The sequence below is a fragment of the Rhyacophila brunnea genome, unplaced genomic scaffold (genome assembly GCF_057557595.1).
Source record: "Rhyacophila brunnea isolate RB1 unplaced genomic scaffold, BYU_Rbru_1.0 scaffold_2, whole genome shotgun sequence".
Lineage (NCBI taxonomy): Eukaryota > Metazoa > Arthropoda > Insecta > Trichoptera > Rhyacophilidae > Rhyacophila > Rhyacophila brunnea.
In genome coordinates, this window is record NW_028232859.1 from 747734 (window position 1) to 761594 (window position 13861).

The 13861-nt window shown below is 28.2% G+C and overlaps 1 protein-coding gene across 1 annotated transcript; it reads right to left on the reverse strand.

The window, feature by feature from the left end:
• Positions 1 to 331: 331 nt before the first annotated feature.
• LOC147071653 (protein obstructor-E-like) lies at positions 332 to 13511 on the reverse strand. The gene is made up of 7 exons (XM_085947748.1): positions 13185 to 13511; positions 8086 to 8181; positions 7278 to 7391; positions 4275 to 4339; positions 3865 to 4003; positions 1896 to 2109; positions 332 to 682 (listed from the first exon to the last, which is right to left on the reverse strand). The coding sequence occupies exons 1-7, from the start codon at positions 13243 to 13245 to the stop codon at positions 625 to 627; spliced, it is 747 nt and encodes a 248-aa protein (XP_085803874.1). The 5' UTR covers positions 13246 to 13511; the 3' UTR covers positions 332 to 624.
• Positions 13512 to 13861: the final 350 nt, after the last annotated feature.

Genomic DNA, 13861 nt, shown 5'->3' on the forward strand with positions numbered 1-13861 from the left:
GTAATTGTACGTTTATATTTTTTTAAAGTTTTATATTTGTACTAATAATACTTTTAAAATATAAATTATCAATGAGTTGTATTAAATTGTATTTTCCGTATTCTGCCGGTAAATATCCTCCATAAGTTGAGGTTTCACCATACGTTGCAAGACTCAAGGAAAGTATTTTTTTAAATGCTGCTTACTTTTGCATAAAATATGTACTATATGGGTTTAAGGCCATGAACAACAGTTAATACGAATAACTCAAATATCATGAAACTAAAAAAATATTTTCTTTTTAAACATTTTTTTTTAAATTTAAATTGTGAGGGTAAATAATAATACGGTGTTTTAAGTTATATTATTTTATTATCATATGATACAAAATGGCTGTTAATAGACAATAAAATATGTCTTCAGGATGCTGAAATAATAATTGATAACGATAGCGAAGTAAAAATATCATAATGTAAAATAGGGAGATTTATATAATTCAAATGATTGATGGCTGGGAGTTGTACACGGGTGGCTGAATGATAATGTATGTACATTGTAAGTAAGGGTTTTCGAAGATATTATAAAATTCAAATAAATATGTTTCTAACCTAACTTAAATGCAGATTTTTTTTATTTTTCAAAGAATTAGTTCTTATTCTTCTTTGCTGGCTTGGCGATATCACTGCCTTCGTAGTAGTTTTCACTGAAATTATAAAAACATATATATTTAACTCGTAAATTTAATTTAAACATTGTTTACTTTCTTTATAGATCGTCCGTATACTATATAGTTATCATAATAGATTTTTGGGTTATTGCTGCGTGTTGTCCTTCATTTTTTCCTCAACTATTCGGTCTCGTTGCAGAGGCAATTCTCAAGTATAAGAAGAAGGAAGAACACGCGATGACAACTGAAAAATCTATTACGACAAACAACCACGAAAGTACTATATAGATAATTTGAAATTATATTATTTAAATATTATTTAAAAAAGCGATTCGATGTATAAAAATTCAAGTTTTATTTTCTAAAAAATCAATTTTTTTTTATAAAAATGAAAATATTTAAAAACCATAATTTATTGAAAAATCTCGATAACTAAACTATAATTTTATAATAGTAAAAATTTTCCCAAAAAATGAATTCAATGAATGCATCCGAATAATATAATAGAATTATGCAATAACAATGAATGCATACGAATATTATTATTATTAATTATAAGAATATAATTATGAGATATATAATCATTAATTCACACTCCTCCTAAATATATTTATATATATTTATTAGAAACATTTTTTAGTATAATATGTAGATATTGCCCTTTCCTTTTCATATAAATGATTAGGTTTAATTTCGTAAATGGGTAACATAAGGTGGTAGGTATGTGTTAAGAACTAGTAAGTGGTAGAAATAAATTGAGATTGAGATAGGCTAGCTTTATCTCAAAAGATTTAGGTATGTATGTGAATTACTTTCATTAAGAAAATGTTTTGAATTATTTTACTAAAAAAAGCTTATGATGAACAAAGCTTACTTATAAATAAACAATAAGTAACTATAACTCTGGGAAAAACATTTTTAATTAAAATAACACAGGGAACTATATATTATGAAAATAATTTCACATAACATGGTATATTCTATTTATATTTGCTGGGTATTTAAAAAAACCAATATATTATTAACAAAATCAATTTATGTCAATTCTCCATAAAAAAATCTCTAAAATTAATAGTAATGGAACCTCCACTCTGTGTAAGCTTGCTATGGTATTTTTGGCTTAACAGTGAATATATATACCTATATATGTTTTTTTTTAAATTAACTTGATAGTTAAATATTTTTTCAACTAGTAACAAATTGGCCTACGGTTTTAATAGTATATAGTGTACACAATGATTTTACATACCATCCAGGTACTTCAGCTGGTTCATCACACTTGAATGTGACCTCATTGTATACGTCTCCTTCTGCGCATCCGTTAAGCGATGGGACGATTCCACCTCTGCAGATGTAGAATTTGCGACAGTCCTCGGGGTGAGGGAAGGTTGGGTGAGGAAGGGCTCGCTCGTTGGGACCCAAGGTCTCACCGGGGGGACAGGAGAAGCCATCAGCCAGCACCTCTGGAAATAATAGAAAAAAATGTTAAAGCTGTTACATATATTAATATGATGAAAATGTAAAAGGTACACTTTCTGCCCGAAGATTGAAGATGTTCTAATATTACAACAAGTAATAAGATTATAATATCAACAAATATGGTAATTTGCAACATTATATGAAATTAATTTGAAAAAATATTTAATTGGTTTCGTTTCATCTACTACCTTAGCAACGAATAATTATTGTAACTTCGTCACTAATTAACTATTTTTTTCGGATGCTTAAGGGCGGACATGATCAGCGTAGGTCAAAATGGAGCTTTTTTTGTATTTTCAAACCATGATCCTGGACATTCCTTAAATGTTGTAGATAATTTATTTATATAATTTTCAAGCATTATTATCTTTTATATTTATTTTAAACATTTGATGACTGCATAAAGTATTTTTAATACATAAAATAGTGTTGTTTTAAACCTGTTGCTCTAATGTTTTAGAATATAGTCATATTTCAGTACATCCATGTGCAGTGGTGTTAAGATTTTTTACATTCATTAATTTTTAAACGCATATATTAAACCATTAATATAATTTATATTGACATTATTATAGTGAAATATTTACGATAAAAAATTATATTGATAATCTCTGTGATCCCAAATTTGACAAGAATTAGGAGTTTTATTATTAAAAAAATGGGCAAGATTATTATAATGAGTATCTTTAGAATTATCTTCAAATGTGTTAATCTTGCCCATTTTTTGAATAATAAAACGCCTAATTCTTGTCAAATTTGGGATCACAGAGATTATCAATATAATTTTTTATCGTAAATATTTTACTATAATAATCTCGACATAAATTATACTAATGGTTTTATAAAATTTTAAAATTAATAAATGTAAAAAATTTTAACACCACTTCACATGGATGTACTGAAATATGACTATATTCTAAAACATTAGAGCGAGAGGTTTAAAAGAATACTATTTTATGTAATAAAAAAACTTTATGCAGTCATCAAATGTTTAAAATAAATATAAAGGATAGTAAGGCTTCAAAATTATATAAATAGATTATCTACAACGTTTAAGGAATGTCTAGGGTTGAGCTTTGAAAATGCAATTAAAGCTCCATTTTCACCTACGCTGAGCATGTCCCCCCATAATAATATAATTCCAGACACAACTAAAATTGTCTGTTACGCTCTTTTAGCTTAGCATGCTGGATGAAAAAGCAAAGTTTAGTATAACGATTTAGTTTAGTTAAAATTGAAAAATAAATAAAAATATAATAAATACCTACCTAGTATATTTTATGACAAGAAATTTAATTTTATAATACTACCGCAATTACATAATTTTATAAATATCAGGACCTGCTTCGTTTGCTACGATGAAAATGTTCCACCTTGTTTAAGCTTTCAAAACAAACTTGTCTAATGAGATACTTAAATAGTATTTTTTTTTTTCATTTAAAATCATTATTTTATTCCACAATGTAATAGTTTTTCACCGAGAGTTGACTGTTGGTTACATTAATGTCTGAACTCTTGGTGTCTAACGTCTGGCAAAAATGCTTGTCAAAAACGTCATGTTTGTTTGTGCAGAGTAAAAATCAAATACGCTGAGAGAATGTCAAATAGAATTTTCTATTGGAACGGTGATTACATTTAATATTATTTTAATTTTTACTCGAAACAACCTAACCTAGCCCAGAAGACGCTCTCCCTTTGAATACTTTATACTCCTTGAAAACTTTATACATTATGTGTACCTCTCTTGGAGTTTTTGCAATCTCTTTTGCTCTCTGCAGGCCAAGCGCAAGTGGCTGCGGTATCATCGTAGATCAGGCCTGGTGGGCAGGGCATCTCGTTGATGTTTCCATCCACGCAGTTCACGAATTTGTCACAGATCTATTAAAATAAAAATGCCATTATAAAACTTAGCTGTAATAATATGATAATAATATACACCCAAAATCAGTAAATTTACTAAGTTGTAATCTTCATCGACTTTGCAAAAACAATTTTTGTCCTGAAAATTAATTATAATGATACAAAAACTAATTACTAGGTATAATTGGTCTCCACCGCGTAAACGTTTATTATATAAAATACAATAACACTTTGACATTAAAACGATATAATATAATTAATTGGTACTAATCATGGTATTCAGTTTTACCTCTTCATCAAAATGTCTGAAGAAACCGTTTGCTCGTGGACATCCTTTTGTAGGTTTGGGGTCCTCTGAAATTATATAAAATAAACATATTATAAGTATGTATACATAATTCACATTATGTAGCAAGCAATCAATTATGATTTAGTATTAAAACAAAGCACCTACCAATCAATTATTGGCTATATAAATATTCTAAGAGAAAGAAAACTAATGCATATTAATTATATTTGAAGGTTTAATTAAACTATATTTTGTTCAAATGAATAATATACAAGATTTAAGATTGTAAGTATCATTATTTTTGTAACACATTACATTTTTGTCTGAAAAATATTTGTACTGAATAGTTCATTGCATTTCGCATTTAGAAAATTTCATTGTAAATAATGAGTGTATCGGTAGGTTACATATGGTAAAGCACAGCGCGATGGTTATGGACTCCAAATTTGGTGCAAATATTGAAAAACTATCGGATAAGGAATATTTCTGATGTGACTTTAAATATTATAGATATTGGTGAGTGGGGTCTAGGACGATTTGGCACCGCGAACTGGCCTCTGCCGATTGGCCTCCGGTAATTGGCCGCCGGTACAATCGGACGCCGGCCCAATTGGACGCCGACCCAATTCGACGCCGACCCAACTGGCCTCCGGGAGATTGGACGCCGCACAGTTGAATTAAATGCGCAAAGGAATAGACGTACGTTACGATTTGTTGGAGTAAATAAGCAAGTCAGTTTAATATGCTTCTATCTTCTCAGTAGTCGTACCTTATACATTTCGCGCTTGACACATTTTTAATATAGATTGAGAAAAATTATTATGCCTTATGATGTTTATTAAAAGAAAATAATTCTTCCCTCGCTAAAACTTAAAGATGTGCATAATCAATTAATTTATTGTCTATACATGGGTACTTATTTATATTTACAACAAATATTAAAAATAATGTTAGATGTTAGAATGAAAATTACATTATATTTCAGCGTTTTATCGACTTAATATTATAATAAAGCTTAAACATGTATATTATTATGCATAAATGCGTATTTTAAGATAGTATGAAATTACAAACAAAATATTAAGTAAGTTATCTGCTAAGTATAAATGTTTTAGTAGTTTGATTGATAAACTACTTAGGTACTGGGTGCCGGACGAAATCTCGAAGGCCGAAATCCCGAAAGCCTAAATCCCGAAAGCCGAAATCCCGAATATCGAAATCCCGAACGCTGAAATCCCGAATGGCCGGAATCCCGAAGGCCGAAATCCCGAAAAATAAAAAAAATACAAACATCAATAATTGCGCAATTTTTGCAAGAGACACAAAAACCCATTTTTTGTGGAAATATAAAAAAAATGTAAAATACAAACATCAATAATTGCGCAATCGTGAATTGCGCAATTTTTGTAAGATGCACAAAATCCATTCGTTCTACAAAATGGTCTCTCCTGAAAAAAATTGCGCAATCAGAAAAACCCATTTTCCGAAAAAATGGGATTTGTCTCTCTTACAAAAATTGCGCTTACGATTGCGCAATTATTGATGTTTGTATTTCACATTTTTTATATTTCCACAAAAAATGGTTTTTTGTCTCTCTTGCAAAAATTGCGCAATTATTGATGTTTGTATTTTTTCATTTTTCGGGATTTAGGCCATTCGGGATTTCAGCATTCGGGATTTCGGCCTTCGGGATTTCGTCCGGCACCCAGTACCTAAGTAGTTTATCAATCAAACTACTGAAACATTTATACTTAGCAGATAACTTACTTAATATTTTGTTTGTAATTTCATACTATCTTAAAATACGCATTTATGCATAATAATATACATATTTAAGCTTTATTATAATATTAAGTCGATAAAACGCTGAAATATAATGTAATTTTCATTCTAACATCTAACATTATTTTAAATATTTGTTGTAAATATAAATAAGTACCCATGTATAGACAATAAATTAATTGATTATGCACATCTTTAAGTTTTAGCGAGGGAAGAATTATTTTCTTTTAATAAACATCATCAGGCATAATATTTTTTCTCAATCTATATTAAAAATGTGTCAAGCGCGAAATGTATAAGGTACACCTACTGAGAAGATAGAAGCATATTAAACTGACTTGCTTATTTACTCCAACAAATCGTAACGTACGTCTATTCCTTTGCGCATTTAATTCAACTGTGCGGCGTCCAATCTCCCGGAGGCCAGTTGGGTCGGCGTCGAATTGGGTCGGCGTCCAATTGGGCCGGCGTCCGATTGTACCGGCGGCCAATTACCGGAGGCCAATCGGCGGAGGCCAGTTCGCGGTGCCAAATCGTCCCATTCCCTGGTGAGTGTTGTCTCGTTTTTGATGGTTTCATATAAATATTGTATCTAATTTAAATTAAATCATTGTTTTGGAGATGTTCTCTTCTTCTTTGCAATATAGATTATACATACATTTTGTTGTACTCGTGAATATGTTTGTATAACATTCTTATGCAGTGTTCATAACTGGTTAGGTAACAATTAAAGATGAGAATTGAAGAAAGTTGTGTACTACCTATTCTAGAATTATGAATTATTGGGCATAACGAGCTAAGTTTTGCTTTTAGGCATATGGTCCTCCATAGTGTAGAGGTTTGTATTAACAGGTTTTGTTTTTTACGAGAAATGGATGTCGGCCACTTGCTCAACCTATTAGGTCCATACCCTGACTCAGACACAAATTGAAAAACAATACGTGTACTAGCCAGACCCAGGATTCAAACCTAGGACCCTCAGCGTAATGTCCAATGCTTAAGCCACGCGGCTACCGTGGGTGATTTATTTATCGACGTTTATCGTCAATCTCATTAACCATTTCAAAACCTGTCAATGTTTTCATAAAAAAAAACTATAATCTATTCGTATTTGCGTTAGAAATAGCACGCAAGATTATAAATTTAAATGTGTTTTCCACAGCAACAAAAAGTATTTAAATGTATGACTTTTGTTAATTTAGAGAAAAGAATATGACTTACGCAATTCAGTTCTGTCACCACACTCGACATTTGCTGGGATGTCGCAATGCTCGTGCTTTGAATTCTTGTCTGAGAAAACTAAGCCATCTGGACAGAGTTTGGGGGTAGCTTTTCCTGAAAACCAAACAAGTAATAAAATTGAAAAATATTACTAAATTAATAATTCAAATTTAATTATGCATATTGTGCAACCTAAGTATTAAAATTGTCAGCTATCTTATAGAGTAAAATGAAATCAAGACTCTTTCAACACCTTCCGATATAGTATTATTTTGATAACAGTATAAAATTCTAAGTAAGCATCGAGTCAAATCTTAAACAAAAATCTTAAATACATACATAAAAAACTGTCCAATATTACATAATTATTTAAAATTAAAATATAATTTTAGACACTACATTTACATTATTATCACGCATATAATATAACAGAATTTTACAAAAAAAGAAGAAACTTTAAAAAAAAAATTTTTTTTTAAATAATATTAATAAGTTTTAAACATTTTTATAATTTGCTTAGACAAGACGTATACAAATTGGAATGTGAGTGTAATATGAGATGAAGAGGCAAATAATACTCAATACACATATTATGTATATTGTATTTTAGCATAGTAAGTATGATTAACAAACAATCAGTTAAGTATGTGAAAAAAATCTTGCAAGTACTCAATAAAATTATGGAATATAAAAAATATTTACTTAACGTACAACCAGTTTGAATCTTTATTTGAATTCGTCTACCATTATACTTTTTATAGTTTAATATTTAATTACCTACTTTATATTACTGACAAATATAAATTACCTTGATTACAAACATAATAAAGATCACACTGATACGAGTCTGGATAAAATCCTGCCCTTTCAGGACAATGGAAATCTTCTTCTGCTTGACCTGAAACTAAAAACAAAACAAATTATAAAAAAAGTTTTAGTATTTTGTTCATTTATTATTACTTCAATGGGTGATTATTCATACATTTTATTATTTATTATATTTTAGAATCATGCATATGTATAGAATTGACAACATTCAAAGGTATTTTTAAAAAGACAGATTTTTTTGAATATTCGCAATATAGTCCTTATATTATATTATTATGTCAACATTGGCAAAGAAACAATGCATATCTACCACAGTTAAGTATTTACGATGGTTACAATATCGGTTTTTATTAATGCTTTAAATCCTTATTAAAAATAATAGGAGCTTATTAAGCATTGTTCTCTATTAGTTTATTTGTAATTAAATGATCTTTTACTTCTTATCAAAGACTTTGATTTTAAGTCTTATATTTATAATCTGTTATTTTAAAAAGAGCCTCTTAGGTGACTGGAATACGTAGAAGTTATATTTTTGCATATATTACAACTATATGTATTAGATAATTATATTTTTCAGTAGTTTTCGACACACAGAGAAAGTAAATTATTCAAAAGAAATAGTAGACTGTATTACAAAAGTGGATAATAATTACACATAAGTATATACATAATAATATAACAATTCATCGAAATTAGTCTCGAAAATATTTAAAAAAATAACTCCCACAGAAAAAAGTCAAGGATTTTATACGATGACTTATCAAATAAAATTACTTGAGTAATTTAACATCTACTACAACAATAAACTGACTATATATTTGACATTCAATGTTTTAAAAATAAAAACATTATATTATACAAAGTAAGACAACAGCCTTCAGGAGAAACGAGTATGTAGGCAAACAAATATATGTCATATGCATACCATGATATTAAATCTCATCGCACAATGTCATATTATATTTTGCTCTACTTATGACCTAATTACAAAGAAGGTTTAGAGTGGTAAGATTATTATACGACCACTTTTATTACGAAGGTTAGAATAACTTTATGGAAACTATACTTTTGATCTTGAGACTATGCAAAGAGAACAGTATTAAAGTATTGTACCCAAAATGCTTACTAGTATTATTGAAAGAAAAAACAATTCACTTATATTTGAACATATTTTTTCCTTAAATTTAAGACAACGAGATTTAGTCTGTGATTAATTCCGATGCACATAATTATATGCGGTAATTTAAGTATTAGCTAAACAAAGCTTATAAAACCTACGGTAATATAGGAATAAGTTCTAGAACCGATGTTTTTAAATATAACCACAGACAGAAAAATGTAGGAACTAAAACATTTTTTTTTTAATAATAAATCTAACTTTTCAGTAATGAAACATGAAGTGATTTTTTTAATTTTCAATACCAGTGAAACATTATTTTGCAGGAAGCATTTTGCTGTGATCAGATGTTGAAAATTATTTCTCAATATCTATTATATAATATACAATGGCGAAGAAAAGACAAGTCATCCAATATTGTATTGTATTTTAGTGGACAACAATTTTTCAAATAAAAAATCAAAGGTTTCAAGGAAGTCTCTACCAGATAATAATATTATATAATCATTAGTTTATTTGTAAATAAATTTTATAGATGGTATTTGTTTGTGATTTATATGTCAAATAACTATGTACTTAAACTGTTCAAAGAACTGTGAGAAGAATTAATGTGGTTTTTCAACGTATATTACATCCAGTCGAAGAGCCCAATAGGTTGACGAATGACTATGAATATCGTCTTCCATAAAAATTGTTCATATAACCATCCTACGTCCAGCAAAAGCCTTTATATTCTGCTTAGAAATAAAATGGTCATTAACAAACTGCAACTTTAAAGAAAAATATTTTCACGTTTTAAATTATTAATATATAAATAAAAAATAAATGTTATTGATTAGTATGCATTGAAAAATGTATAGCGCAAGTCTATTAAAATTATTTATATTTAAAATTTATTTTGAATGTAATTAAATCTTATTCAACATTTACTTATTTCGTAATAATGAATATACATATAAAAAACATGTCGATAAAATTCATTAATCACAATTATAAAAAACGGCATTTCTGTTGAATATCAGTAAAGTTCAGAACATGAATGGAGATTGAATTGAAATTATTGCGAATCTCGTTTAATTAACCTTTAAAAATATAGTATCAAAATCGAGATCATGTATTTGGAATGCTTTTATATTTAAATCGACATTTTTTGTCGCCATCTGCTCATATTTATTTATATGACTCTATTTCTTAATTCTTGAAATGCCTTTTAGCCATGTTTAAAATCAGGTTTTTGTTTTATAAATATATCTACGTATTCATAGCTTAAGTGTTTTGCAACAAAACAAATATTAAATATTGACAAAAATGCGGCAACTAAAAATTATAAAAATAGATTTTGCTTTCCTCAGAAATGTCAACGATTTAAATTCAGTAGAAATATACATAATATTATAATATGAACGATTACAAGTATTTATATAATATATTATACGTATTATTAAAAAGTTCGGTTGATGTATGTGGTAGCAAATAACTAAAAACCGAAATGAGTGGGGAGAGCTAGGGGAAGCCTTCATCCAGCAGTGTATAGTCCACGGCTGATGAGAATGTAATTATTGAAAATATTTCATATATAAAAGACTTTTAATAAGCTATGATCTTAGGTTATATTTTTTATATTATTAGTAGTTAAATACTTAGTACTTGGTGGTGAAATATAATATAGCAACCAAGCTATATTCTATACTGCACTGTTTACCAAAACCCAGAAAACTTCAAAATCTTAATTATTTTTTCGGGTAGGTATTCCAAGATTATGTCGTGTGACCAGGTGAAGAAATTAAATGCAAACCCACACCATCAGAATGAAGGCTTGCAAAAAGCAAAAAAATGGAAAAAGTGCATCCAGAAATTAGCAGTATTCCAGAATGATCATTATTCGCAGATTTATGACGGTGACAACGATGAAAAATAATGCTGTAATTGTGTATTATCTTCAAACAATATGTACGTACATACCCGATTATAAGTAAATTATTTAAAATAAATTTGTTGACACTTTCATTTTATTTCAGTTCAAATTAAAACGTATTATTTTGATCTAGGTACATAATGTGTCAGGAAATTTTCATAAATATTTTTCAGTTTTAAAAATATACTTTCATTACGGAGAATGTTCATTAAAACTAATCGAGTTGTTGCTTGTAAGTTGCCTAATTAATCAGTGTTTGAAAATGAAAATTTGTTTTTCATTTTAAAATTTGTACACCTTTTGCATAACTTCTTTCTAATTAATTTTAACCATGGTAAATATCGCGTATAATAAATATATATGGATTTTGAAGTAGGATCACGGTCAATAAGCAATATTTTTACTACTTCAAATAATAAGTACACCGTAATTGGGTAAAAACTCCAAACGAATAGTATTTTGACTTTCAGCCAATTATGTTCATTCATCACGTCCTAAGAAAGTTCGTTTCTGGATTATACTGTTTTATTTTTAACAGCTGATTTAAATATAAACAGAGTCGTGGAAAGTATCGGGGTTTCCCAATTTCTACATTATTATAATTTTCGTTTAGAATATACGATGATGAACACTTTCTATACAATTTGATACTTCATTGAACCCATATTAATTCTCTTACAAAAAAAAACAAAATGTTATAAATATGTACCATTATATTTTATAAATAAGAATAAAAAGGTAGTTTAAAATATTCCATAAATAGATTTTCAATTCTAACTAATAAATGTATAATATGATATTATTAATATATTATAGCTAAATAAAATTTCACCTTGAAAATTTTGATGCTCTCTCGGTTTTTGTCATTATTTTTACAACGATTCGGAACAATTTAAAGAGTGATATTCTAAAATATCATATATTATATTTTTAGATAACAATGTTTTTATGATTTCTATTTTAAATATTTTTTGGGTACCATTATGTTTGGGAATTGCACTTAATCTAACTTTATCTTCATCTTTAAGTTCTTAGTGCAGTTTGAAATATATCTACTAATCTAATCTGACTACATATTGTACATGTTGATGAAAATGCACTTACTTCGATATTTGATATCAAATTAAAGAGACGTGATTTTCGATTTAAACAAATTTTAACTATGTCCATTAAAACATGAATAACTTTTATTTTAATTAATTTTAAAATTTAATTCATTTGTATTTTGCAAAATGTATTACTTGATTTAGTATGCTCCATTATTACAAATATTCATAATTTGAATATCTATCACACTAAATATTTTTTCAACACATACATAAGTTATTTAAATATCTATATAATATGACTTGTATATTGATTAATTTAATAAAACGCAAATTATTTTAGTACTTATTCCACTTTTATTATTTAATAACTTTAGACCGGTTACGTCAGCCTCAGAGGGACATTGTCAACTGTTTAAAATATCCCTCTGAAGCGGACAAAACCGGTACAAATTTATTAAATAATAAAAGTGGAATAAGCACTAAAAAAATTGCGTTTTATTAAATTAATCAATAATCTATATTTTAAGTTTAGTACTTTTAAAGCATGCAAAGGTTAACATATTATTATACTGAACATGAGACTCAAAAGACAGTGGGGAATGATCAATCATTTATTAGTGATGGATCCTTGTGATGGCTGTAGATACGCGGAGACCCAAGGTACTGACAGGTTTAGAGACCCCCTTGTAAAAATGTTCCATATTCAATACTCCACTATCGGGTATTACAAAGAAACAATCATTTAACTATTGATACATATATTACATTGAGGTTGTGAAAGATAGATACACATATTTTTAAGACTTTCATACTTTATGACCGCATGCCTTGTTTGGTTCATAAAAATTGCCACTGGATGTCTCATTTTTTTTTTAAATTATATTAATTTATACATTGAATTTAGTGACAGCCCTGGATTTTTTTTATTTTAAACGTTATCAAATAAGAGTCTGGGAATGTATAAATAATTTGGGTTATAAATGAAATGCATTTCTTACCTAACACCAAGCTAGAAATCACACCAAACAGCAACGTAATAGACATCATCTTTAAATCCATACTTTAAAGTTTATTTGTGCTTCTAAAAAAGCTTATTTTACACAGTGAAATATTTATTATCAGATAAAGTTTTGATCACTTTCAAAAAACTGCAACTGTGGTAATCGAAGTTAGGAGATTGTGTGTTGCGGCTTATCTCGATAGTGAGAACAGTGAGATTGTTATTGGGTTAATATTACTTTGTATTTTCATAAATATATATGAAATGTATGGTTTTAATTATAGTGCCGGTTGCGACATGCAGTGGCCGCATTCAAATCACAACTGGGGGCCACAATCCAAACACTTCGTTAAGGCGTGCTCTCACCTTATCTCACCGACAACTGGGTGGCAAAAAAATGACAATAATAAACGAATTATTATTAATTATGTGTACTGTTAATCCTTGGTGGAAGGCCATTGTAATTGAAAGCACAGTTCAATTTTTTAGCACCTACGCAATTCTTCAATGTTTTTTTTTTAAATTTAATTTAATGCTGACTTTATAAGTCAAATCATTTTTTTTTTTTTTTTACATATTATAATGAACATAATAAATTACAAACTTTATAGTTATAGACTTTAGTATAGTAACTTTACTTTTAGACTTATAGTAATTTATAGACTTTATAGTTAA

Bases quoted from the DNA above. Each gene is read 5' to 3' on its own strand.
- LOC147071653 (XM_085947748.1), bottom strand. From the start codon at position 13,245: ATGGATTTAAAGATGATGTCTATTACGTTGCTGTTTGGTGTGATTTCT. The intron at 7,392-8,085 runs GTAATTTATATT...TTTGGTTTTCAG, and splicing joins TTATTATGTTTGTAATCAAG to GAAAAGCTACCCCCAAACTC. The intron at 2,110-3,864 runs GTACACATAATG...TATTATTTCCAG, and splicing joins TTGCAAAAACTCCAAGAGAG to AGGTGCTGGCTGATGGCTTC.